Source organism: Emydura macquarii, unplaced genomic scaffold, assembly GCF_026122565.2.
Source record: "Emydura macquarii macquarii isolate MOO-44397 ecotype Brisbane River unplaced genomic scaffold, CSIRO-AGI_Emac_v2 contig_295, whole genome shotgun sequence".
NCBI classification, from domain to species: Eukaryota; Metazoa; Chordata; order Testudines; family Chelidae; genus Emydura; species Emydura macquarii.
In genome coordinates, this window is record NW_027130432.1 from 12176137 (window position 1) to 12201150 (window position 25014).

General features: G+C 49.4%; 1 protein-coding gene and 1 long non-coding RNA gene across 5 annotated transcripts in view; one reads left to right on the forward strand and one right to left on the reverse strand.

Moving 5' to 3' along the window:
* Positions 1–729: 729 nt before the first annotated feature.
* LOC137155917 (uncharacterized) lies at positions 730–7397 on the reverse strand. Of its 3 annotated transcripts, none has more exons than XR_010920622.1 (3): positions 7171–7397; positions 2658–3043; positions 730–2078 (listed from the first exon to the last, which is right to left on the reverse strand). It is a non-coding gene; the product is annotated as an uncharacterized lncRNA (long non-coding RNA). The 3 variants fall into 3 exon arrangements; XR_010920621.1 differs by lacking the exon at positions 2658–3043 and adding an exon at positions 6517–6704; XR_010920623.1 differs by lacking the exon at positions 2658–3043.
* A 6944-nt stretch (positions 7398–14341) lies between these two features.
* The window catches only part of ADGRG1 (adhesion G protein-coupled receptor G1), a 39949-nt gene continuing 29276 nt past the window's right edge, over positions 14342–25014 (forward strand). The window contains exon 1 of one of the 2 annotated variants that reach the window (XM_067552406.1): positions 14342–14402. In XM_067552406.1, the coding sequence (XP_067408507.1) occupies positions 14363–14402 (40 nt within the window). In that variant the 5' untranslated portion in view covers positions 14342–14362. Of the gene's footprint in view, positions 14403–14982; positions 15096–25014 lie in introns of those variants that run through there. The other variant, XM_067552422.1, reaches the window with a different exon arrangement.

The following is a 25014-nucleotide window of genomic DNA, read 5'->3' on the forward strand; positions in this document are numbered from 1 at the left end:
GAACTCTTATTTATCCATAGTGTAAGCCAGTGGTTCTTTACCAGAGGTACATGTACCGAAGAAAGACTTCTGCGTAGCTCCCAGGGTACATCAACTTATCTACATGTTTGCCTACTTTTACAACAGCTTACCTAAAAAGCACTAGCAAAGTCACTACAAACTAAAATTTCATCAGCCAATGACTTGCTTATACTGCTCTATATACTATACACTGAAATGTAAGTACAATATTTATATTCCAATCGATTTATTTTATAATTAAATGGTAAAAATGAGAAGAAGCAATTTTTCACTTAATAGTGTGCTTGTGACACTTGTATTTTTAAGTGATTTTGGAAGCAAGTAGTTTAAGTGAGGTGAAACTTGGGGATACGCAAGACAAATCAGACCCCCATGGAAGGGGTACAATAGTCTGGAAAGATTGAGAGCCATTGGTGTATACAAAGAGCAGGTGCTGTAAGCATGAGAAGAGATGCTATTCCTCATACATAAGAAGCTGAATCTCTGCTTTAAGTGCAAAACTTAAGTTTAGGTGTGGGCTACACCTAGGTCAACCTAGCTACATTGCTTGGGGCCATGGAAAATTTTGTCCCCTGTGCATCGTCATTTGGTTGATCTAAACAGTGTAAACGTAGCAAGGTCAATGGAAGAATTCTGCTGTTGACCTAGTTTCCACCTCTCAGAGGTGAATTAAGGATTTTTCATCGATGTAAAACCCTATCTGCCATCATAGGAAGCATCCACACTATAGCACTACAGCGCACTGCTGTGTCGCTGCAGTGTAGATATGGCTTGTACTACAGAGTTCAGACCAGTAACTCCATAATAGTGTCCCTAGAAGCCAGCCAAGTTAGGCCCCTCTGTGCTATCTGCTGAACAAACGTATAGGATAGGACAGTTCCTACCCCCCCAAGAGCTGTAGCATTAATCAGCTAGTGATGGCCTATAGCATCTTTCCTCCAAGACTCTCAAAGTCTTTTACAGAGATTAATTAAGCCTCTTGGCGTTAGGAAAGAATAACCCTCTTTTACCAACAGGGAAACTGAGGCACAGCAAGGTTCAGACCAACATTTTAACTGGTTTGTCTAAAGCTAGATACCTAAACCCACATTTAGACTCCTAAATAGCTTGATTTGCAAAGGTGTTGAGCACCTGCAGCTCTCACTGTCAGCCTAATCTGATTGGCTAGCATATTAGACCCGGGAATAGCACGGGGGCTCTTATGGTTGAGTGATCCTTCCTGGCCCGTGCTGGAGGGAGCCACACCCACCCCTTCACAACTGGATCAAGCTGCTCCAAGACCCTACCAGGAATGTATACCCAGTTCTCCAGCCTCAACTTTTCAGTGCTGCCACTCAGAGTGACAGATGGAGCCTTAAGGAGGGTCCTGCCCTCAGATACATGCCCAGAGCACCTTATGGCTTTAAGTTCCCTACAGGTGACCATTCTGCATGTCTTTAATAAGAAGATATAAATGGCCTAAGAGCACAGGATTTCCCAGGAAACCTCCCCTTCCAAAGCAGCCCCATTGTCACCCCACAGGAGGAAGGCACCACAGTAGAGAAACAGCAATGCCCAATATAGGTACCATTCATTATTTGCATTGCAGCAGGCTCTAGAGGCCCCAGTCGGGACTCCACTGTGCTAGGCGCTGTACACATACAATGAAAGGAGGGTCCCTGCCCCAAAAAGCTTACAACTGTTCAACACATTGATGCACATCAGCCCTGGGTTACTGTCCAGATGCAACGGGTAAAACTTGACAAACCAGATTCTGAGATTTAAGGAGAAATCCTCCCTGTGGAATTCCCCTGTACCTGGGAGACTGAGAATTGGGACCTCCCCAACCAATGCAGCTGTTAGCTGGTGCCAGAGTGCTTCCCAAAAATCCAGTTTCTGGGATCACACTGCTTTTCTCCTACAAGGCTGGTATGCTCCTTTTGTGCTCTACGTCCTCGAGAGAATGATTCTTGAGATTTGCTCCCTAGGGATCCAGGCAGGGATGAGCAGCTGTTGTCCAGAGCTGATATGACCATTTAAGAACACCCTCTGGCATGGCTGGACTCTGAGTGGTTGGGCTGAAAAGAGAAATAGGTGGCAGACAGGTTAGATCCCCTGGCAGAGAGGCTGCTACTTCTAGACCAGATCCTCAACTGGTGTAAGTTAGGGAAGTGCCATTGACTAACAGAGGTGTGCAAATTTATGCCAGCTGAGCATCTGATCCTCTGAGTAGGCCAGCTGGTGCCTGTGGGCAGATAGGCTGACACCTCTCAGCTGCTTTCCTCCTTGCCAACCACAAGCTGCTTTCAAATGCATGCTGATTAGTCTGCTAGGGATTGCGCCAGCGATGTGCCAAGAATGCCTTGTTCCTTTACGCTTCACTGGGAGTATGGGGGCTCAGCGCCTCTTGGGGGGAGGGCCTTATTGCCCCCACCCTCCATACTGATGATGGGCTTGCTTTCTGGCTCTGCCCCAGTAGCGCAGTCTCAGGATGCCCCGTCTTGACTGGCTACCCATCAAAAAAGGTAACCACCCAATTTTGCTGCAGTTGTGCAGGCTGTGAGCTGCTGGGAGAGTTCCTCATCCCTGCAAAAGCAGCACTTAGGGGCAGCACAACAACTACTATACTTGGCTCCAATAGGCAGTAACTAACTGACCCTTTGTCCACCCCCAGGAGTCAATGTAGACAGGTCTCAGACCGGATTCTTTTTCAGGGTACAGCTTCTCCTTCCCACGGAGTTCTGCCACCATCTCATGCAGCAGAGACCAAAGCAATTTCAGGTTGCACACACAGTAGCATCCATCTCCCAAGACAGCACAGAGTCATTCCTACATGCATCCCCTCCTGGAGCACTCACGAGCCCCAAAGCACGATAGAGTCCACTTGCTCTTCCCTCTGATGCAGCTCTATGTCCCACCTCTGGACCTGGGCACTTTGTGCTCAGCAGAATGATATGTGGTCTCAGCTTGTTGCTATGACAGAGTCTATGTGCAGTGTCTGGTGTGCTGTCTGGAGTGGCTTAGGAGCCAACCTCAGTGCAGCCTGTGAAGAAACAGTATGAACACCAAACTCTGTGTGTGTTCTATACTTCAATTTCACCAACCAAGTAACACACATGAACCCCTCAGGCACTGTAACAGTCTTAGCAGGGAACCACAGACAGTCCCCTTGGGTACTCCAGTCTCTCTGTGACAGATGGTCCCTTACAACAATATTCAGGTTACTCCCAGCCCTAAAGGACCAGTCACTTATCTCGGGTCAATTGCACCATCTCTCTCTCAAAGACAATGTTTGTAGCCAAACCTTTAGTTTATTATAGCAGGGCTCGACAAATTTGCTTTGTAGCTAAGAGCCAGCCCAAAAATTAAGGGGCCAGACAATGTGGGCCCAGCAGCAGGGCGCCCTGGCCGGAGCACAGCAGCTGCTCTCCCCTTCCGGCCCCACCACATGGACACAGTGGCGCCCTGCCCGGAGTGCAGCAGCCGCTCTCCCCTCCCAACCCCACCCCTTCCCCCTGCCCCTCTCCCACAACGTGGGCCCAGCAGCAGGGCACCCTGGCTGGAGCACAGCAGTCGCAGCGCTCTCCCCTCCCGGCCCCGCCAGATGGACGCAGTGGCACCTTGGCTGGAGCATGGCAGTCGCTCCCCCCAGAATCCAGTCTTTCACTAGGAGAAATACTAGGCACCAGAATTAAATTCCTAGGCGCCATGGCGCCCAGGGTTTGTCGAGCACTGCATTATATATAGTATTATTAATTAAGGAAAGAAAGTGTTATCTACAAGATTAAACCAGGTAAACATGCACACAAATGAAAGTGTCTCGGGTTCAAAAGATGATAATAGTTGCTATAACATGCAAGCTTTCTATGTCCTTTCAGGTTAACTCAAGCTAAACAGCTGGGGATCCCTTGCTTATGCTCAGAAATCTTCACACCTCTGAGTGCAAGCAGCAGAGGGACAACAACTTCTCCTTAACAGGCATTTTTATTCCCTTCCCCCAGCATTCAAACTGAGATAGGATGAGGGCTTGTGCACATACCCTCTTCAGGGACGTGAGGGAAGCAAAGTCTTTTGTTCACAATGGCTTGTGAGGTCTGTAGACTTGTTTTTGTTAAGGTGTTATCTCCACCCTTTGTGGTAAACTAGCATTTCACATACGGTAATGTTTCTCTCCAACTGTGTGGGGTTTACAGTCTTAGAAAACATTTTTATAGCTACAGAGCAAACATTTAAACGCTGCCTTATACCATAAGATATAGCTGATGAGTAGGATTAATACACACTGCATCATACAAGCATTCCATGAACTCTAAACACATTCTTATAATCAATATCTAGTGCAACAATACTAACCCGCAGGGGAGCCAGATTGCTCTGCAGCTATGCATTTGTCAGTACTCAGTGAGGCCTGGGCCAGGTGAATAGACATACAGCCACTATTGCCTCTAGGACATTACACATTAAAACTAGTCAAGGACTAATCAAATTTAAAAAAGGAACCAACACTTTAATAGGGGAAAGACAGCGTTTGCCTAAAAGGGTTATAACAGGTAAAGGGCAAAGGCAGGGAAACCAAGAGGAGCAAGTTAACCACCCCAACAACAGCCAAGGACCCCAATGCCAGGAGTGACCAGGAGGCAGGTGGCAAAGCCATGGATAGCCAGTACAGACCTACCACAATGCCCCAGATGAGGGTCATGGTCAGCATGAAGCCACCGAAACAACTAAGAAGGGGCCAGCAATCCTAGCAACCACCAATAGGACCTATTCAGACCTGCAGTGAGCATCAGGGAACCTTGAGACCAGAGAGGGCCAGGACTGGGCCATCAATGAGCTATTGAGATCATGAACAAGCAGAGGTGGCTGGTGAGTCCAGTACATGCCAGGTGGGAGCAGTCAGGCCTATCCCTAGCCACTAGAGAGCCATCTAGACCAGCCATGGGGGGGGAACTGGAGGTATCATTTCTTTTCACTCCATTTCCCATGGCTCAAGGGCTGATTTCTACTGGGTGTTGCTCTGTTGGGGCTCAAGAGCTGCCTTGACCCCAGCTCAAAGCCCCATGCAGTGTCATTCATTTCCCCACAGAACGGCTGTAGTCAACCAAAACGCAGTGTTTTCACCATGGGGACTGATCCACACTGACTTGCAGATACACCTTGGACAGATCACGTAGCTTCTCTGTGCCAGTTTCCTCCCACATGTAGACTGGAGATAAAGATCTACACCTCCACAGTGTGGTATGCTCCATGAGTGCTTGTCGAGCACTTCTAGAGTCTGGGACCGCAGCCCTCCCCCACATCAGCATGAATCCTCCTTTTGCCCACTCTACTGCAGCCTCAACCCACTACAGCTCTCCCCTCTTCCTCCCCATCCTTGATGACCCTCAAATCTGCCTCCCATGTCTTACCGGCATTAAAAGTGGGGAGATAGTAGATCCTCAGTGAGACAACCTACCACCACATGGGCCACAGCTATCTGGTCATGCGTCCAGCTCATTATGTCATCCTTCTCCATCTCAGAATTTGCTATGGCCCCTCTTGGCACCACCCTACCAAGTTGGGGTGCTAGCATGGGAGTCAAAGCTGCTTTCAAGTGTCCAAGATCTCCCCTTACCATCGGCCACACTTCTCAGCTCTACCAGGCTCGCCTGCCTTCATTTTCTGCCTTCCTATTTCTCCATTTCTCTGGCCTTTCTCAGTTTCCAAATCTGAAACTAGTAATTTTGCAGGAAACTTCTTGCCCGATGGCCCTTCTGGGATTTGGAGTCTTTTGGTTCCAGCTAGAATAGGAGCCATTCAAAGAGTGCCTGGAGCCACAGGCAACAGATGCTAGTCATGTCACTTAGTGTGCTCCTGGAAGGAACTAATATTGTGGTATCACCTTGGTATCTAAGAAACTGTCTAAGATACAGCCCAGTCCAACTGCAGTTATCCAAGCAGCACTTGGAAGAAAAGCTTTCTGTTAAAGTTTCAGCATCCCCACCACTTCTGTTAAAGCACAGAGGGTTCCCACTTGTGCTGGACCTTTAACAATGAAGAGAAGCTTTCCAATCAAATTAATGTAACCCACATTAAACCAGTATTGATCATCATCCCACTCTGCAAAGGAAAACAGATAGAGATTTTTGAGTCAGCTGCTGCCTCCAGTCTTGCAGACAACCTGGAGTGAGGTCAGATTTAACAGAGGTTTTTCTTCCCACTATTTATCATGGGTTAACAAATGGCAAGAAAATGTTTAAAATGGGCTGAAAAATAATCTGTTCCCTTCCTAACAAAACTGGTTCCTCTGACAACATAGATGCTGCCGCTCCTTAGTAGCCTAGAGCCATAGAGTCTTCCCAGACAGGCAAGCTAAACTTAATATAAGCATTTCAGGCTCTCGTTAACCATTATAAAGATGCAATAAAGGTACAAACCAAATTAGTGTCTCCTGCAGGTCAACTTAACAAGGATAAAGGAGAAGAAACCTAAATCACAATGATACCATCTGAGAGTCACAGGGATTCAGACTCTTACCATTATAAAATCACCAGAACCTCAATCCTCTGCTCAAGGCTCCCAAGCTGAGTTAAGGCCATTAGCTTCCTTCCAGGTCATGAATTTGTAGAGGGAAAAGAACCCTCAGGGGAGTCACCTTCATGGCCCAGAGAAGGGGCAGGGTCCTCAGCTCCCTCACGTCATCCAGTGGGCCAAATAATGTTTTCCTTGGGAGCAAGGGAAGGTACATTTTTAAAACCGGTAACTACAGCAGAAGTGAACAGATTTGAGGGGTGGCTCTAGGCACCTTTCATTTAACACACTTGGAGATGCAGCCACTCTAACATCCACTCACTGTGGAGTCACACCCAGGTCCTCCAAGTTACTTAAGTGCATAACACCCATTGATTTCAATAGGAGTTAGTTGCCTCAGTACGCTTGAGTATCTGTAATCACTAGCAGATACACCTTGTCTTCAAATGAAGCAGGGTCTTCTTTAGCCTATAGTTTCCTTTTGAGATAGCAATCACCCTGCACGAGCATTGTTAGACTTGATCATATCTATCAGTTCTATGAACTGCCGCATTACAGATAACCCACTCAACCTCAAGACAATAACATCAGATAAGGATCCAAAAATAATTTTGTTCTTTTGAAGTACAACAGGTACACTTCATCCCCCATCTGTAATACCTCAGAAATCTCTCAGGGACAACTTCACGTGAATTTATTTACATTCCTCACACCAATACAGCCTCATACAGCAAGGTATTTATAGTGTTTCTTGCCTTTTCCCTCTAAGGCCCATGAGGGACCAAGCTCAGTATCTAGTAGATTCACCTAGCCTACATCCTCCCTCCTCATTACCTGCCTGTCTTCTTTTATACCCCATAGCTGATGGCTAATTGGTTCATGAGCCCTCCTAGCCTGATAAGCTAATTAGCCACACATTCTCCAGTCAGCCTTCTCTAGGGAAACTGATTGGTACCTAAGTAATTAGAGCTGGTTCCCCTGCTAGTTTCCAGCCCTCTGTCCCAAATAGCAACAAAACAAGTGATTTGAAATGTTCTTTTCTTGTAGGCTGACTTTTGTTTGTACAGACAATGGACTGAGCAGATTGCCTAATGTGTATAATACATGCCTTATCTTTGATCAGGGGACTGTATCCTGTACTAGCAAGTATGAAATGAGTGATTTAATAGGTCCTTTCCAACTCTGAGGACTATGGAGCTATTTGAAGGCAGAGAAGCTAAAAAACATGGGGAGAGAGAGCATTTTGATTTGTTTGGCTGGATTTTTTTTATTGTTGTTCTTTTAATGCACAGATTTTTAGTGTTCCCTAAATAAGGGCAGCAAGGCAGTCCTGGTGACCTAAAGATAAAGGCTCAGATTGAGGCTGTGACATTAAAAGGTAAATGCTGCGAGGTGGAGTCCACATTGCATGTCTCAGAGCCTTGTATCCATTCACCTTTAAGCACGCACTAGTACTTGCTTATATGTGGAATGAAGCATATGGGGATACAAACCCTTGGAGTAGGAGGTAACCCTCTGGGGCACCTGCAGAAGTGGGACTAATATGGTATAAAGTCTCTGTGGAGTGAGAGCCCAGGGCTTTTGCTAGCAGGCTCTAGCCACCAGGAAAAAAAACGGATGACATTTATGACACTACATCAGAACTAACCAATTGGAAGGGAAAGAAGATGCTTATTGCTAACAACTTCATGTCCCTGCCATGTACATTCTGACCATGAGCCAAGTAGGGGACATCTTAATAAGGTGGGGTGAGTGGGGCAAGACAGAATGGCTGAATCACTGGGATGCACTGGGGGGGGGAGGGGGGGCAGGGATATCTTCTTGCCCTTCGGGCACACGCTCTCTCTAGCCCACACAAAGCTTTATTGCTGCTGCAGTGGAAGCACTTGACAATCTCCACATCAACAGATAACAAGGAAAGCTTTTCTGTGATGACTAAAGAGCAGATGATGCTGATGACAGCAGGTGCACCAGATTATCAACACCTGCAAAGATTGCAAATGGCCGTTGCTATATAACGTCTCCTGGGAGCGGGTGTTTGGTAACTTGCAACAGATTTGCCACAGATAGAGCCGAGCAGGACTCACCCTGATGTAGGGTGACCAGATGTCCTGATTTTATAGGAACAGTCCTGATATTTGGGGCTTTTTCTTATATAGGTGCCTATTACCTCCCCCCGTCCTGATTTTTTACACTTGCTCTGTGGTCACCCTACCCTGACAGCACAACCAGCTTTAGGATTTTATCCTTCCTGTACAGTCTCTGATCCCCAAATTCATCCCCTTAATCCTGACCCCTTTCCCAGGTCTCCTCAGTGCCTCTTTGGCCTCCTGCCCTGCTCAGTGCTCATACAGCAGTAGACTCCATAGCCTCACAAATTCAGGGCTGCCCCACAAATTTGAGAGGTGTTGGCTATACGTTTGTAGGTTTGCACTGCAGAATGGGAGCAAACAAGTCCCCAAACCTTCTCACTGATTCAATTCTCTTCCCCTCAACCACATTCTCCATCTTGTTAACTCCAAGGTTGGTCTCTTGGCTCCCTGTGCTTTGGTTGCCTCAGCTTATCTTCTGCCAATGGATTAGGTTTATTTAAAATTCAAGGATCTAGAGACGGATGGGCCTGAATCAAGTCCTTGGATCTGAACGCTCCTGAGGTTGAGGGAATCTGGATCCACTCTCTGTGGCTCTGGCTCACGTCTAACTAAGTGCCTGTTTCAGCTGAGTCCTCCTGTCTCCATCTGCCAGAAGAAAAGACCCCTCCTCATTCCCCACCTTCCTCCCACAGACCTCCCCCCCCACTGCTGACTTTGATCTCTGCCCATGTGAATTTGCTCAAGGGCCATGCACTGAGGCACAGAGAGCCAATTGTGTGAATGACTGTGATCAAAAGCCATCGTGTTGCATCTGCTGCTCCCTCTCTGTGCAAGGACGGCTGCTCTTCAAAGGGTGATGAGCTAGCCATGGTCACGCATGGGCTCTGTGTGTGTCATCAGTCACAACTGCAGGGATGCTGGCAGCCAACGTGTTCAGGATCCCCTGGGGGGATCTTGGTGGGCTCAGTCAGCAGCACTAAGTTCCTCTTTCCCGTGGGAATGAAAATGTTTGTGTAATTAGAACAACATCAGCAGTGCCGCCAAAGAGCAGCTCAGCAGTCTCCTTCCACACAGTGGTGCAGCAGCATAGGAAAGACCTGGGAAAGACCAGTTGGAAGAAGAAATGGTTTCTTACCTGTGCAGTAACAGTTGTTCTTTGTGATGTGTTGTGCACATCTATATCCCGTTGTTGGTGTGTACATGCCCAGTGCACTTGAGCAGGAGACTTTTGGGCCAGCAGTATTTTTTGGGGTGGTGCCTGTGTCCTGAGCACCCTTGTGTCTCCAACTGAGGGCATGAGCGTCCTTCAGCACCGAAACTGTGATATTAATAGACTGGATGGAGGATGGGTGATGGAATATCAATGTGCACAACACATCTTAATGAACCACAGTCACTGTGCATGTAAGTAACTATTTCTTCTTTTTCGAGTAATCGTGCACATTATATATACTGTCACTGTTAGTGACTTCCAAGCAACGCTCCTTCGAGGGAGTCTACTGAAACAGTGAGCGTAGAACTGCCTTTCCAAAGTTTGCATCTGCTCTGGATGCTTCAACGATGAGTGAACATTTGTACCAAAGACCAGCCTTCTGCTTTCCAAGTGTTTAGGGCTGGAACATTGCTGAGAAAGGCCATTGAATTAGCTTGAGGAGCCCCAGAAGAATGTGCAACTGTCCTTCCTGCTGCTGCTGCCCCCTTTGCCAAGTCATAACATGTCCTGATGCAGGCAGATATGCAGCTGGAAATTCTTTGTGCTGATACTACCTGGCCTCTCATTCTCTCTGAGTAAGCTACAAAGAGCCTTGTTGCGGATCTAAATTGTGTCATCCCGTCTATGTAAAATGAGATTGCCTTGTGGACATCCAGAACACACAACCTCTCCTCATCCCCGTGAGTGTGCACTTTCAGAAAGGATATTAGTAAATATATGACCTCATTCACATGGAAATCTGAGATCACTTTCAATGAAAACAATGGGTAATGCCTTAATGAGACCTGGTCCGTATAAGATACAGCATACAAGGGCCCTCCCATTAAACCTTGAAGTTCTCCTACTCTCCTTGATGATGTTATTGCCAGTAGAAAGACTCTCTTAGCTGACAAATGGAAGAAAGAACATGAAAGCCACTGGCTCAAATGGCAGTCGCATAAGTCTTTCCTATACTAAATGAAGGTCAGGGAAAGGCACTAGTTCCCTTGCTGGAGGCTAAACCTTTATCAGGTCTTTTAGAAACTTTCCCACCATTGGATGGGAAAAAACCAAAACGTCTGTAGACCAGAGGGTGACTGGAGAACTGGCTGCAAAGTGGACTTTTATTGAACTCAGAGAGAGACCTGTTTGTTTTAAGTCTAGAGGTATTCCAAAATATCTTGAATCTGAGCCTTGGATGATGGCTGGCCCAAACTGAATTTTCCCCCCCATTTAGCTAGAGAGGGTGGCTGAGGATAGGGCAAGGACTGGAATTGGATGGTGTATCCTAGTTCCATAGTATCTAGAACCCACTGATCAGTGGTTATGGAGTTCCAGACGCCAGGGAAGTGGTACAACTGGTTCTAAAAGGAGGGCATGGGTTGGGAAGATCCAGACTAACTGGCTTGCTGCAGTCAGATTGGCTGCCTTGAGACTGATGGGTTGAACTTATTAATGCCAAAACGTAAGGCTTTCTTCCTGGAAACTTGTGCCACTTTCTGGAGGGGTCAGGTTGAATAGAAGGCTAACTATGGTGCTGGTGAGGCTTACCTGGTCTCTTGGGGCTAGCTGTTCAAGCATGTAGCCAGCGTCCTGGGTGGGGCTGTACAGCCTGTGCTGCTGCCCATCTCTCCGTGGCTTTATTGCTACCATTGTTAAACTAGTTAGATTAAAGGTCCACGTGCTGCACTCCTGCCTCTGACTGCAGTGGAGACATACCTTAGAAAAGGACTTGAAAATACTGCATTTGTTCCCCACATGCCTAAACAGATGAATAAGGCTACACTTTATTCCCAGAAAATTGTAATAAATGTCATGGCAAAGGTGTGGGAAAACAAGGCTACGTCAGGGAAAGAAGGAAGAGTTGGACAGCAAGGCCATTGCGCAACAGCAGCCTCTTTCCCACGGGGCTGGGCCCAGTTCCCCATTCCAGGTGTCTCAACCTGGCCACACATGGTCACGGTGCCAATCCACATTGGCACATCCACCCCCCGGAGATGGAGACCGGGATGGAGGGCCAGATTTGTTTGCAATGCCCGAAAGGGAGAGGAGTCACCACCATGGGGGTCATGGACTCTATTCAAATTCACGATTACCATCAACACTGTGACCACCACACCAAAATCACAGCCTTACAGAGGAGGCATCGAGCAGGCCTGCCATTAACAGGCATGAATGCCTGGCGAGAGCAGCAGTTTTTGAAACCTGGGGACTTATGCATGACTAAACTGGTACCAGAGTCTCCACCCCAGGAGCAGAACAAATAAAAGGATTTCCTATAGAGGAGAACAAAGGAAACATTATAAAACGGCTATGGGCTATGCTAACTACTAACTATTTACACAAGGATAAACCGCTGATAAGTAAGGAAAAGCAAGAGGCTTTGCTGCTGCCAGCCCAACAGAGGGGGTGGATCAGGGCAGCCCCTGTCCTTTATGCCCTCGGTTGGAGGCCCAGGGACTCTCAGGGGGCATGCACCGCCCAGACAGGTACTGCTAAGAGTCTCCAGCCAAGTGCACTGGGCGCACACACCAATGGTGGAATGTATTATGTGCCCAAAGCACTTGAGGAAGAAAGTGCTATTCAGCCAACAGCCCCATACAGCTATTATAGCAAAACCACCGTGTTAGATAAGGGTTGGCTGGGGACCCTGGACTTTGGTTAAATAGGTAATCAGATCTCCCTCTCTGCCCCCTCCATCTGATCGAGGTTTATACACTCTGCTCAGCCCCATGGAGGAGCACTTTACAACAGTATATCAGTCCGTCCGAATGCTCCCCCCTCCCCCCACAGATCTGAAGAAGAGCTCCGTGCAGCTCGAAAGTTTGTCTCTCTCACCAACAGAAGTTGGTCCAATAAAAGTTATGACCTCACCCACCTTGCCTAGCCACACACCTGACTTTTCTCTCTTCTCCCTTTCTCCAAGAGCAGGTAAATATACAGCGGCCAGTAGTCAGTGGATACAGCCCTCTGCTGTGCGACAAGCAGCATGAACATTTTGTAACCCTGACCCCTGCCAGGTGACTGGGGCCAGGAATTGAAGAAAGGTCTCTTCCCACCGCTCCCATGCATCAAACCTGTATTATCTGGTGCCAGAAGAAAACAGAATCTTGGACAAAAATAGGGCAGATGAAGCCTGAATACCTCAGTCTGCATAGGGACCTACCAGGGAGCTGGAGCTGGGGTCTGACATCCTCCCAGATTCTCCTGGGGTCATGTGGCCTGGCACTGCAGAGAAAGGGTGAAATCCTCCATACTGCTCCATGTGGCACAACCAGAGGCTACAATACAGCCCTTCCCCCAGGATGCCTACAAGTAGTTATTGTTTGGCAGCAGTTGGGCTGACAGCCATTTGTGACCACCAGGACTTTCCACGGTCACCGTGTCCAACCTTCTTCCCCTTCCTGTTGCACATTGTCTCGATCCTAGACTATGAGCTCTCCGAAGCAAGGGCTGTCTTTGTGCTACTTCTTTGCAGAGCACAATGTGCCCCTGATCCTTGGCTGGGGTTCTTAAGCACTATCACAATATAAACAATACATACGTTAATTGATCATAATAGTGGAGCCGTCAACATCTGGCTACTAGTCCCCCTGGGCCCGTCTGCACTGTGACACTGACTGTGTAAAGCACAGGTACAAGACAAGGCTACAGCTGGGGGGGAGGGGAGGATTCAACTTGGTTATAACAAAATCTGGTCCTGTCCAAGAGTATGTCTACACTGCAGTGTAAACTCAGGAAATGCAGGCTCAAGCCTAACCCTCCCCCTTCAGTCTACACACACATCACGCTAACCCAGTGCTTGGACCCAGGATCCCCAGGCTCCACGAGGATGGAGGGTCTGAGCCTGAGTCAAGCTGGGATCCAGGGTTCAAGCCCTATTGCTTTGCAGTGTAGACGCAGCCCCATGGACTCGTGCTAAAATATCCTACAATCCCACAGACTGACTTTCTTTGTCTTCTGGACAGTCAAGTTTTCCCCCACTGGCCTACGAGCAAAGGGCCACATCTGGGGAGAGAGCTAGGAAGCCTGGTAGTTGGTGGCCAGACTTGGGTCTGCACAATGCAGTGTAAACACTGGAACCCCAAGATTCAATAATTCCTAACCTGGGGTTATAAGTGAGCATAGACGCTCAAGCCCTAGGTCAACAAACCCAGGGCCTGCTAACTAGAGTTCTACTAACCTGGGGCTGACACTGCCATGTAGACATACCCCAATAGCCTTAAAATATGGATCATCCCCAGCCAGAGCAGACATTTTAACCAGCAGGATCTTAGTGTGGACAAGGCCAATAAGGACCCTGTGGATTTTCTATTTTGTTTTAGCTGCTGCTTATCTGAGGCTGGTGGGAAGCTAGACCAGAGACAAGCAACCTGTAATAACGTCAGTAACTTGCACATTAATTCCTGTCCTCTCAGTACTCCTCACTGATTTGTTAGCAGCGAAGTCTTGAAGACTTCGCATTCCCCTCCTGGCTGGGCCTCACACCTCGGTGCAGTTATCAAGCCATCCACTTCAGTAATGATAAGCAGTTTGCCTACACTAATGCACCAAACCTCAGGGAAAGATGTATGGAGGAATCCGAGTGTGCCGGTGTTTGCAGAAGGGTATGAGGGTGGGTGTAGGAGTCTGAATGTATATGTGTGGAGGGGGATGTAAGAGTGTGTGTGTGTAAAAGGGAATATAGGAGTCTGAGTGTGTGGGAGGGGGTGTAGGGTGTGTGCAGGGGTCTGAGTGTGTGTGTGTAGAGGGGGGTATAGGGTGTGTGTGTGGAGGGGGGTGCAATGGTCTGAGTGTGTGTGTGATGACGACAGTCTCTCCGTACGTTGGGGACTGCAGAGGGCTCGGGGAGGCGGGGAGCTCCCGGCGGCTGTCTTTGCCGAGTCGGCCCAGCGGGAGGGGCGAGGGGCGGCTCGGGCTCACGCTCACGCACTGTCTCCATCGCCGGGCTGCTCCAGCCGGACGGACCCCGCCGCTCTTGCGCTGTACCGGGGGCGTCTCGGCGAGGGGAAGCTCCGGGCGGTGCCGGCCGGGCCCCGGCGCCGTGAGCCCTGCACGCGGCGGGGCAGCCGGGCCAGGCCGCGCGGGGGACCCTCCGCCCATCGCCGGGGAGGCGTCAGTGCACCCACGGAGCAGCAGCTGGGGCCACGGTCGTGGTGCTTCCTCCCTCGGGGGCCAAGTCACCTCCCAGGTCCCGGCCCGTGTCTGCCGCAGACAGACAGACAGACAGACTCCGCTCGGCTCCCCGCCGGCCGCCGCGCGCCTCCAGTCCGCAGGAGCCTCCCCGCACCGGAGCACAGGTACCGGCCGCCGCTGCTCTGCGGCGCCTTCTCCTGCCCGTGGCGGGTCCCGGTGGGCCAAGGGGGCGGTGGTGCGGGCGATCGCCAGGGGGCGGAGGGACCCTGCGCCCCGTTACAGCGGCTGCGGGCAGCGATCGAGCCGCACAAGGCAGCGCCCAGAACCCCGGGGACCCTCACGGCCCTTACCCGGGTCTTTGCTTGCTCGGCGCTCTGCCTGTTCACCCCCCAGCGCCGTGTGTGCGGCTGTACGAGCACAGCTAACCTTGCACTGGCGAGGTGCTGCTGCTGAATCCCTTAGACAGAAGCTTGGCCCGTGCGAGGAAACCCGGAGCGATCCGAGCAGGGTGTTGGACTAGTCGAGGGGGGAACGGGGAGCGCTTGGCCCCGGGCGGTGAATTGCACTTTAAGGTGCAGGGGCCCAGGTCCCGAGCTGGCAGACGTAGCCATCGCTCCGCGGATTTCAGCCAAAGGACGCTGCCGCCGCTGAAGATCGGGGCCGGCGGACGCAGCCCCCTGTGGGAATCTCTCACGGGTGGGTTGGCAGGGAAGGGGGGGGGGGGGGGGGGGGGGGGGGGGGGGGGGGCTAAAGGTTCCCACTCATCTGAGAAGTGCTGCTGCTGCTGCTGTAAAACTACCAAGGAAAGGGATTTCATTTCCCCGCAGGTCTGAGTGCGGGGGCAGCGGATTTCAGCCCTGAACACAGAGCCACTGGCTTCTCCGCTAGGATCTGTTCTCACCAGAGCAGCTCCTAGTCACCTGCATTAACAAATGAACGGCACCGGCCGATATTGGGCCAGATCTTGGTACGTGACCCAGGGGTATCAAATGGGGCGACTCTTAAAGAGGAGTAGGCTGAGGCCAGATATGACTTTGATCCGTCTGGAAGGACGGGAGCTTTAAGGTGCACCTGGCGAGGTGGCTGTATTGTGTGGGTATGTCTTAGTCACTTTGTAATGCGGTGACCTGGGGTGGGGTTTTGGTCATAAACGCTTTGGTGGCCCTGGAATTGGCAGGCTGCTGGTGAGCCACTCCGGAGTGACATCACTGCGTTTGTCTACATTGCCCTTGGGAGTGTGCCTCCCAGCCCCAGCCGGCCCCCTCCAGCTAGCTTCGCTTCAGCAACTTTGCCAAACATAGCAGCCTGGACTGTGTGATCAGGCTAGCTGCCTGCCTACGAGCTCACCCTGTCCTCCAGGGTCTGAGCTCGCAGGGCGAGCCTGAGATTCCCCTGGAGCCCAATGTCTGGACCCCTATTGTTAGCACACAAGACTGTGTACTCTGCCTTTCCAGCCAGCGGTAGCTGGAACCAGGGGCACATGTACCCTTGGGACGCAGAGGTCTTCTGGGGGATACATCAACTCATCTAGATATTTGCTTAGTTTTACAACAGGCTACATAAAAAGCACTAGCGAAGTCAGTACAAACTAACATTTCATACTAACAATGACTTGTTTATGCTGCTCTATAGACTATCCACTGAAATGGAAGTACAATATTTATATTCCAGTTGATTTATTTTATAATGATATGGTGAAAGTGAGCCATTTTTCACTAACCGTGCGCTGTGACACTTTGGTATTTTTATGTCTGATTTTCTAAGCGAGTAGTTTTTAAGTGAGGTGAAACTCGGGGGTACGCAAGACAAATCCGACTCCTGAAAGGGGGACGGTTGTCTGGAAAGGTTGCGAGCCACTGAGCTAGAGGACAAAGTGTTCAGTCTTTGGGAAACTTCCTTAGTGGGGCTGGAGTCAAAAATCCAGATCTTTATAATGCACCCTGGAGCTGGCAATGTGCTGCGGGCGGCTCAGGTTAGGATGCTGTGCCAGGTCAGTGTGGGAGTGACTGCAGGGAGGGTCGGTGGGCTGGGAATATCTGCTCAGGGATAAAGTCCTACAGCCAGTGCTCGGGGAACACTGCCGTGCAGGGCTCTGTAACTCTTTGTGCAGTTCGCAGAGAGTTTTTCCACTCCTGCCACAGCCACAGTAGTGGACTCCCACATCCTCCCCCTCCCTCCCCGCCCGCTACCACTCTGCACAATGTACACAATGTACAGTTGACGTCCTCAGACCTCACAACGACCGTGGCCTTGAAGTAAAGTGGCTAGCAGTGGCACTGTAGATAAAAGCACATGGAGCACAGGGTGTTCTATTTAGAAAGAACATTTAGGCAATGCAGGGGGGGAAGGGACAGAAATTCATGTCTTTTTCTCATTTAAATCTGTTTGTCCCCCTCTCCCCACCATGCCTGCTGGATCTGTCTGGCCAGCCCTAAGGAGTGGGGAACCCCCCAGCTAAGGGTGGATGAATTCCATAGCCATTAACAGTGAATCCTCCACCTGCGCGCCCCCCCCCCCCCCCCAACCTACAGCTGCTCAACACAGCTGAGTCAAAAACTTCCCACACAGCAGCATGGAGCTCAGATGTGTGAGCAACTGTTGGAGAGCACTAGGGGTCTGACCACAAAGGATACGCCCCGCTTGGTGGCTGTGAAGGAGCATGAGGCGGGAGCAGCTTCGTTCCAGCTAGGGCTGAGCAATCGCTTTGTGAACTGATGGCAAAGCCTGGGTCAGTGGTTTTCAACCTTTTTTCATTTGCAGACCCCTACAAAATTTCAAATGGAGGTGTGGACTGCTTTGGGAATCTTAGACATAGGCCGTGGACCCCAGGTTGAAAACTACTAACCTGGTCCCAGCAGCTCAGTCTTTTCCCTTGCAAGTGGCCCTTCCAGCTCTTGTTCCTATGACCCTATTGCCAGTTCACCTCATGAGGCATGATCTTGTGGGGTTGGACCATGTTGAACTGTGTGGTGGTGCCAGCGTAGACGAGATCTGCACTCTGGGGATTTACTGAATTTCTCTGGGCTCACCCACCCCTGCATTTTAACCAAGGGGACTGCATCTGCCTCTCCTAAGCCCCTCCTCCAATGATACCCCAGAGAACCATTGTTCTCCCCAGGGATGCCTAGGGAGATTCCAGATATTTTCAGCGGCTCCTGCTGGTTCCAGCTAGAAGTTAGGATTTGCCCAGACTCTATTGAGCTGCTGGTTGCTGATTCACAAGGGACCAGCAAAAACCAAGAGAGACCAGTTAGAGGATTCTGACAGAGGGTCCTGCAATGATCACTAAGCATAGGTGTCTGCTCCAAATTTGTGCCTTTAAGGGACATAGCTGAAGTTGCGCAGTTATAGCTGTATTGGTCCCAGGATATTAGAGCAACAAGGTGGGTGAGGTAATATCTTTTATTGGACCGACGTCTGTTTGTGAGAGAGACCTGAAGAAGAGCTCGGTGTAAACTCGAAAGCCTGTCTCTTTCACCAATGAAAAGATTTGGTCCAGTAAAGGATATCACCTCACCCAGCTTGTCTCTCTAAGAGTTGGAATATGTGTATTTCATGTCCTGTACATCACACAGCCCTGCTAGAAACGGCTGCAATGCACTGAGAGCCACAAGCACTTCTGTAGCCCCACAGACTGGGCGAGGGAGAGGACGTTCTGAGATTGAAGCTGGGGCTAGGGAATGCCTGCATGGCCGATTTAGATTCCTGGGGGCAGCATGCTGGGTGGGAATTTTGCAGACACTTTCTGCCCTGCGTTGTCTGTGGGGCTCTGATCTGTAGCGCTCGCACAAATCTGGCCGTGACGATAAATGTTACATATTTGATTGCTGTCCAGCTCTTAATCCAGCGATTTGGAGAGATGGGAGTGGGCAAAGGGTAGCGAGGGAGGAAATCAGGAAGCGACAGGTTTGTAAACAACGGCTGTAGTGCTGGGAAAGAAAATCTCTGCTGGTGCTTTAAAGCCATAGCGATGTAAGGGTGGTAGCAGTTCCCAAACCTTGCGGCAGCACTGATGTGTTTGATTAAGGCAATTTTCCTTAGCTGTGTAATAGCAGCCATCCCTCACCATGAAACAGCACCGGGGACTACTAAATCTGACCTCGGGGTGGAATGGGAGCTTGGTCTCCATGGCCCATTTACTCCTTGGCTGTTCTATTGAGACCACCAAGGGAATTATATGAATGGTGGTTTCATCATCTGCTCGCACGTAATCAGAGCGAGACCCACCAACTCATTTCCTGGCAGCTCCAGCACAGCTGTTACATGGTAGCGACGTCTTGTTCACTCCCACCCAGGGCTGGATTTGAATCAGGGGCTTGTAGACAAAAGGCTCTGCCATCCTCCTTTCTAAGGCTGGCATCTCAAAGCCAGGGCTTGGTGGAGGGAAAGAGTGCACAAGTCATAACAAGGAGAATCATGACGCGCAGTCCTGGAATGAACACTAAGTGGTGTGTCATTGGAAATGATGGGGAAAGTCAAATTCAAACCTTTTCTTTTAGAAAAGCTACTGGCTGTTTATTAACCATTAGCTAATAGGGCATGACCATTCACAGCCCACCTGCTGGACTGCCCAGGACACGTGTTGAGCCAGAGCACTGGACATTCGTGGAGGAGGCTTGTGAAGTGTGAGGGTGACACAGATTCCCAGGATCATGTTAGGACTGGTCTGAGCCACTCCCCTGGCACAAAGCAGCCGTAAAGCCAGCCGAGGAAGATCAGCCCATTGTAGGGGGATCCCCACAGAGCCAGCAAAGCAACGCCTCTGCCACACCCATCCCTGGGGCGTGGCTGGGAATAAGGTGTGTGGACAGTGCTTTCCAGTACCCCAGCTATCCACAGTTTCCATAACAGGCTACTTCTGAGACCTCAGGACTTGGGGCTACTTTGGGGACTTAAATGACCTTCCAGCGTAAACTAGAATAGCACTAGGGATGCACTAACCCACAGCAGCCTCCCGCAGGGCTCCGTGGTCCTGAATAACCCAGAGTCTTGCATGCACTAAGGACACATCCCTTCCCACCTCCACCACGCCCTCTGTGCTGGGGCTTGGGAGGCGAGCAGCGAAGAGGACCTGTACAGGGCGAAATTTCTCCCAGCCCCTTGGAGCACAGTTCCAAACTCTATATAGTGCTGGTAGTAGCAGATTGGGAACGGGAGACAGAATCTGTCTCTAGGTCCATGACTGAGGATCAGGGCCCATGCCTAAATCCCTAGATGGCCTAACTTTTGTCACTGAGACACCCAGCCTCACCTGTTATCGATCCCAGGGGACAATCCGCACCCTCCCCCCCTGCAACAAAATCCGCACCCTCCCCCCCTGAAACAAAAAGGTTTGCCAAGTGCTGTCTTTCCCTTTCCAGGGGAAAGCACAAAGGCTCTTGTGAGGTCCAATCCATGGCCCCAGGTTGTGTGACTCACTCCACGCTCTGCGGGCCTTGGCAGGTTGCCAATTGTGCTTGGGTGTCACATGAGTTTATGCCATTCCCTAGGAATTCTGCATTCATTGAAATGCCACAAACATTCAGCCAGCCGTGATCAGACTACAAAGGAGTCTGTAAAGCACAGCAAGGCTGCTTTACCCAGCCCAGGAACCTTTCGAAAGGCTGTCTTTTCATACAATGCTGCCAGCTTTCTCAGGGCTTCCAAAATCACAGACACAAATCTTTGGGGCTGATTCAGCGTTCCCATACCCTGATTTTACCCCCGTTTTGCACCATGGACTTCCTGGCATTTTCCATGATTGACATGCATGTAACTGAGAGCAGGATTGAACCCTTCTTGTGAGGAGGGGGAGATGCTCAGATGGCGTTGCCCTGTGCTTGCCCCGCCTATGACTCTCATGATCAGACTAGTGTGTCCTTACCCCTCGCGAGAGATGAGGTGGAGAGAAAGGCCTAGCCATGAATCAGCACAGACAAAGAGGTGAATGGGGCTTGCTCTATAAAGAGTTTCACATTTCCAAATTGTTGAGCTGTCCAGGCACTTGCAGAGGGATTCTTTGCAGGCATAGTGCTAATACTTACCATTTCTCCTCCAAGATCTCCAAGCCCTTTGTGTTATCCCTGTCCTATACATGAGGTATCCGAGGCACAGAGAGATTAGATTAACACGTGTTTTGCTGAACAACACACAACAATGAACCGAGCTAGGAGTAGATGCCAGATCTCCAGACTCCCAGCAACATCCAGGACCTCTGTGTTTTTGCTCTCTCCCACATGTTCAATGGCACCCACAGGTGAATGTCATGCCCCAGCTGTTCTAACAGTCAGTGACTGGCATTTATACAGTACTTTTTATCCAGAGATCCCAAAGCAGCCAACAAAGTGATTACAGGCCATGAGCACGTACATAGGAAAACACTGAGTGCACACGTTTGCATGTCTGGATCGCTTTACCGCATCCTACCTTCCCACCACAGCCTCCCACCAAAATACACCACTAGGGAGGAAGAGGGTGGCAGCAGCAGCAGTTTAAAAGCATGCTTGTCACGCTGTCTGGAGCGATTCATGCCATGAGTGCCAACCTCAGGGCAGACACCTCAAACTGGTGGTGTGTTCTATAATTAGATTTCATCGAGCCAGTAACAAATGTGAATTCCTGGATCACTGTATGAATCAGACACAGTCCCCTTAGACTGTAGTGCCCATCTTGCTACCCAGGCAAGCTGGACTTAGTAATAAATGGCCACTTACATAAAAATCACAAAATATTCAGGTTGCTCCCAGTCCCAGCAGACCACTCACTCACTCTAGATCAATTTGTATCTTAAATCTCACACCAAAGACAAATGCTGGTAGCCAATCCTATAGTAAACTAAGGATTTATTAACTAGGAAAAAGAAGTGAGTGTTATTTGTAGGTTAAAGCAGGCAGCATATAAGCACAGGTGAGATATAGCCCTGTGTTTCCAAAAGTAGACATAGATGTAGTCATCTGTCCACTGAAGGTCATTTAGAGCTAACCCAGGTTGATCCTGGGGATCTCTGCTTTTGTTCGCTAGCTTCAGCCCTATGAGAGTTCATGCAGCAAAGAGGTAACCGTTTCTTCTTGTGAGCATCTCTAGATGCCCTTCCCCCAGAGTTTAACCCAATGGGAGAGCTCCTGCATGTAACTTCTTTATGGGTGGATGGGACAATCAAAGTTTTTGTCCTACAATGGCCCATTTAGTCTTGACAGTCCTCATTGGTGGGTGCGGGAACCACTCTTCCTGCTAGATTTACCAGTTCAGAGCAGGCATTTTTACAATGATAAGGCAAAGCTTTCATATTGGGATACAGATCTTACATGAAGAGTAGTGCATGTAGCAACTGACAGGCATTTGATAGAGTCTAAACAGTCTAACACCTGTTTCAGACAATACCAACATACGGGTGAGCTGGTCTGGTTTCCAGCTATGAATTTGTCAGTGCTCAGCTGACACTTGCAGCCCTTGCAACAGCTGGCACCGAGTTTACCAGCATCATGCATGCATCAACACATCACAGCTGTTTAGGGTTGGTGGAAGAATATTGTATCCCATTGAAACCAGAAGAGAATTTTAGGTAGAAAGAAGGCACAAGGTGGAATGTGGACAGTCCACTGAGGCAAAGCATCATGGTATCTTTCACAGACATGAATGGCCCAGCGTCTGCCTCCTAGCACTATATTAGGTTCTCCTTTCAACTCGGACTGTGAGAATAGCCACACTCTCATACTGTCAGCATCAATGCAGAACCTGGGTTTCCCACAGAAGTCTCCTATTGAGGTGGTTAGCCAGACCATCCTGTCTTTTAAGAGATCTCTTGACAGCAGCATCTGAGTCTCAAACTAAGGTGCGGGCTGGTCACCTTCTATTCTCTTCAATGTTACAATGTTTTATGTCACAGGCATGCCTCTTGATTCTTTCTCTGCCCTGTTGGTTAGATCATGGGCAGTCGAATCCTATTCAATACTGAAAAGGCAGCAGGACAGTAGATGTCAGGCTAAGTGCTACGGAACGTCAATGCAAGCTGAATTTAGTAGGACACTTGCATGTTTGGTGTTTAGGGAACTGAAGGCGAGGGACATTGAGGCACTGATGATGCTTGTGCATCCTCTAACGTCAGTGGATTGTGCCGTGTTAGTATTGTTCTTAAAAATATTATTGCAAAAAGCAACCTATTGGGACAGGGCCGTGTGATGAGCATTGCAAGATAGTGCGTGGCTGGCCTTGTGCTGTTATTTCCAGCTATCCAACTTCAGAGCAATGGGCAAGGCAGCGTCCAGTGGGGAGATGTACCAGTCAGTAAACTCCCCAGACCCAGTGGAGATGTGCACCAATGTGTCTGACATTTCCTCTTTAGTATCTTAGCAGCATCCTGGCCAGGGTCACTGATGAATCCAACCTTCAGGTCCTGACCCTGCAGTGCTGAAAATATCTCTACTGCTGCCTGTTAAACTCTTTCTGTTCATGTGGCCATAGCATCACAGACATGCAGTTTGTGTTTGTGCTGAGTGTATTGGGTGAGGTGCTATTATTACCTGAGTTGCAACTCTGAGAAGATACAAATGTTCTTCCAAGCCCTGTGTAGCTGCAGGGAGCAGCTTCCTGGGCTGGCTCAGAGAAAACACACTTCACAAAAGAGACAATGGAAGAGTCAAAGATGGAATAAGTACATTGTCCAGACTATCCCCTCTACTGTGTATTGCCTATTGAGTATCTAGTGAGGCAACATCATCGCAGCTGAGAGCACCAAGCACTCCATTATGCTAGGTCCTGTACATTTGCACGGTAAGAGAGAGTGCCAGGCCAAAAAGCGTAAGATCTAAATAGACAAGACCGACAGAGGGTGGGAGTACGATCATACCCATTTTACAGATGGGAATCTTGAAACTCAGAGCGAATCATAGATGATTCGAGTTGGAAGGGACCTCAGGAGGCATCTAGTCCAACCCCCTGCTCAAAGCAGGACCAACTCCAACTAAATCATCCCAGCCAGGGCTTTGTCAAGCCGCAGCTTAAAAACCTCTACGATAGAGATTCCACCACCTTCCTAGGTAACCCATTCCAGTGCTTCACCACCCCGCTAGTGAAAAACGTTTTCCTAATATCCAACCTAGACCTCCCCCACTGCAACTTGAGACCATTGCTCCATGTTCTGTCATCCACTACCACTGAGAACAGCCTAACTCCATCCTCCCTGAAACCCCCTTTCAGGTAGTTGAAGACTGTTATCAAATCCTCCCTCATTCTTCTCTTTTGCAAACTAAACAAGCCTAGTTCCCTCAGTCTCTCCTCATAAGTCTTGTGCTCCAGCCACCTAATCGTTTTTGTTGCCCTCCGCTGGACTCTCTCCAAATTGTTCACATCCTTTTTGAAGTGGGGGGCCCAAAACTGGACACAATACTCCAAATGCGGCCTCACCAGTGCCGAATAGAGGGGAATAATCACTTCCCTCGATCTGCTGGCAATGCTCCTACTACTGCAACCCAATATGCTATTAGCATTCTTGGCAACTAGGGCACACTGCTGACTCAGTCCAGCTTCTTATCTGCTGTAACCCCCAGGTCCTTTTCTGCAGAACTGCTGCCTAGCCCGTCAGTCCCCTGTCTGTAGCTGTGCATGAGAGATCAAGGGACTTGCCCACAGTTACATAGGCAGCTTGCAACAGAGCCAGGAACTAGACCCTAGTCTATTGCCTTAACCCAGCATCCTGTAAGACATAGGATCACTCAAATAGCAATGATTCCTGAAAGCTTGAGGATGTGTGGCCACCAACCCCTCTCCTTTACAGTCCATTTATATCTCTTGCAGAAGCTACAGTCTTTGCTGTTCATTGAGCAAAATCCTGCAAGTTCCACATTCAAAGCAGATGAAACCAGCGTAGCATTTTTAGCTACACAGCTAGTACATTTTAAAAAATGAGAAGTCTAAACGATGTGCCCAGACAATTGTTCTTACCAAATTGTCTTACCAAATTGCCCAAGTCACAATTACCAATAGCTGTCTGTGCCTACACTTCCTTCTTCCATTGCTCACAGCTCACAAGGTGAGGTTATCTGCCTATTTTCTCATCCCTCTTTCTCTCTACAAATCAGCTAAGTTAGCAGCCTGAGCCAGCTCCCA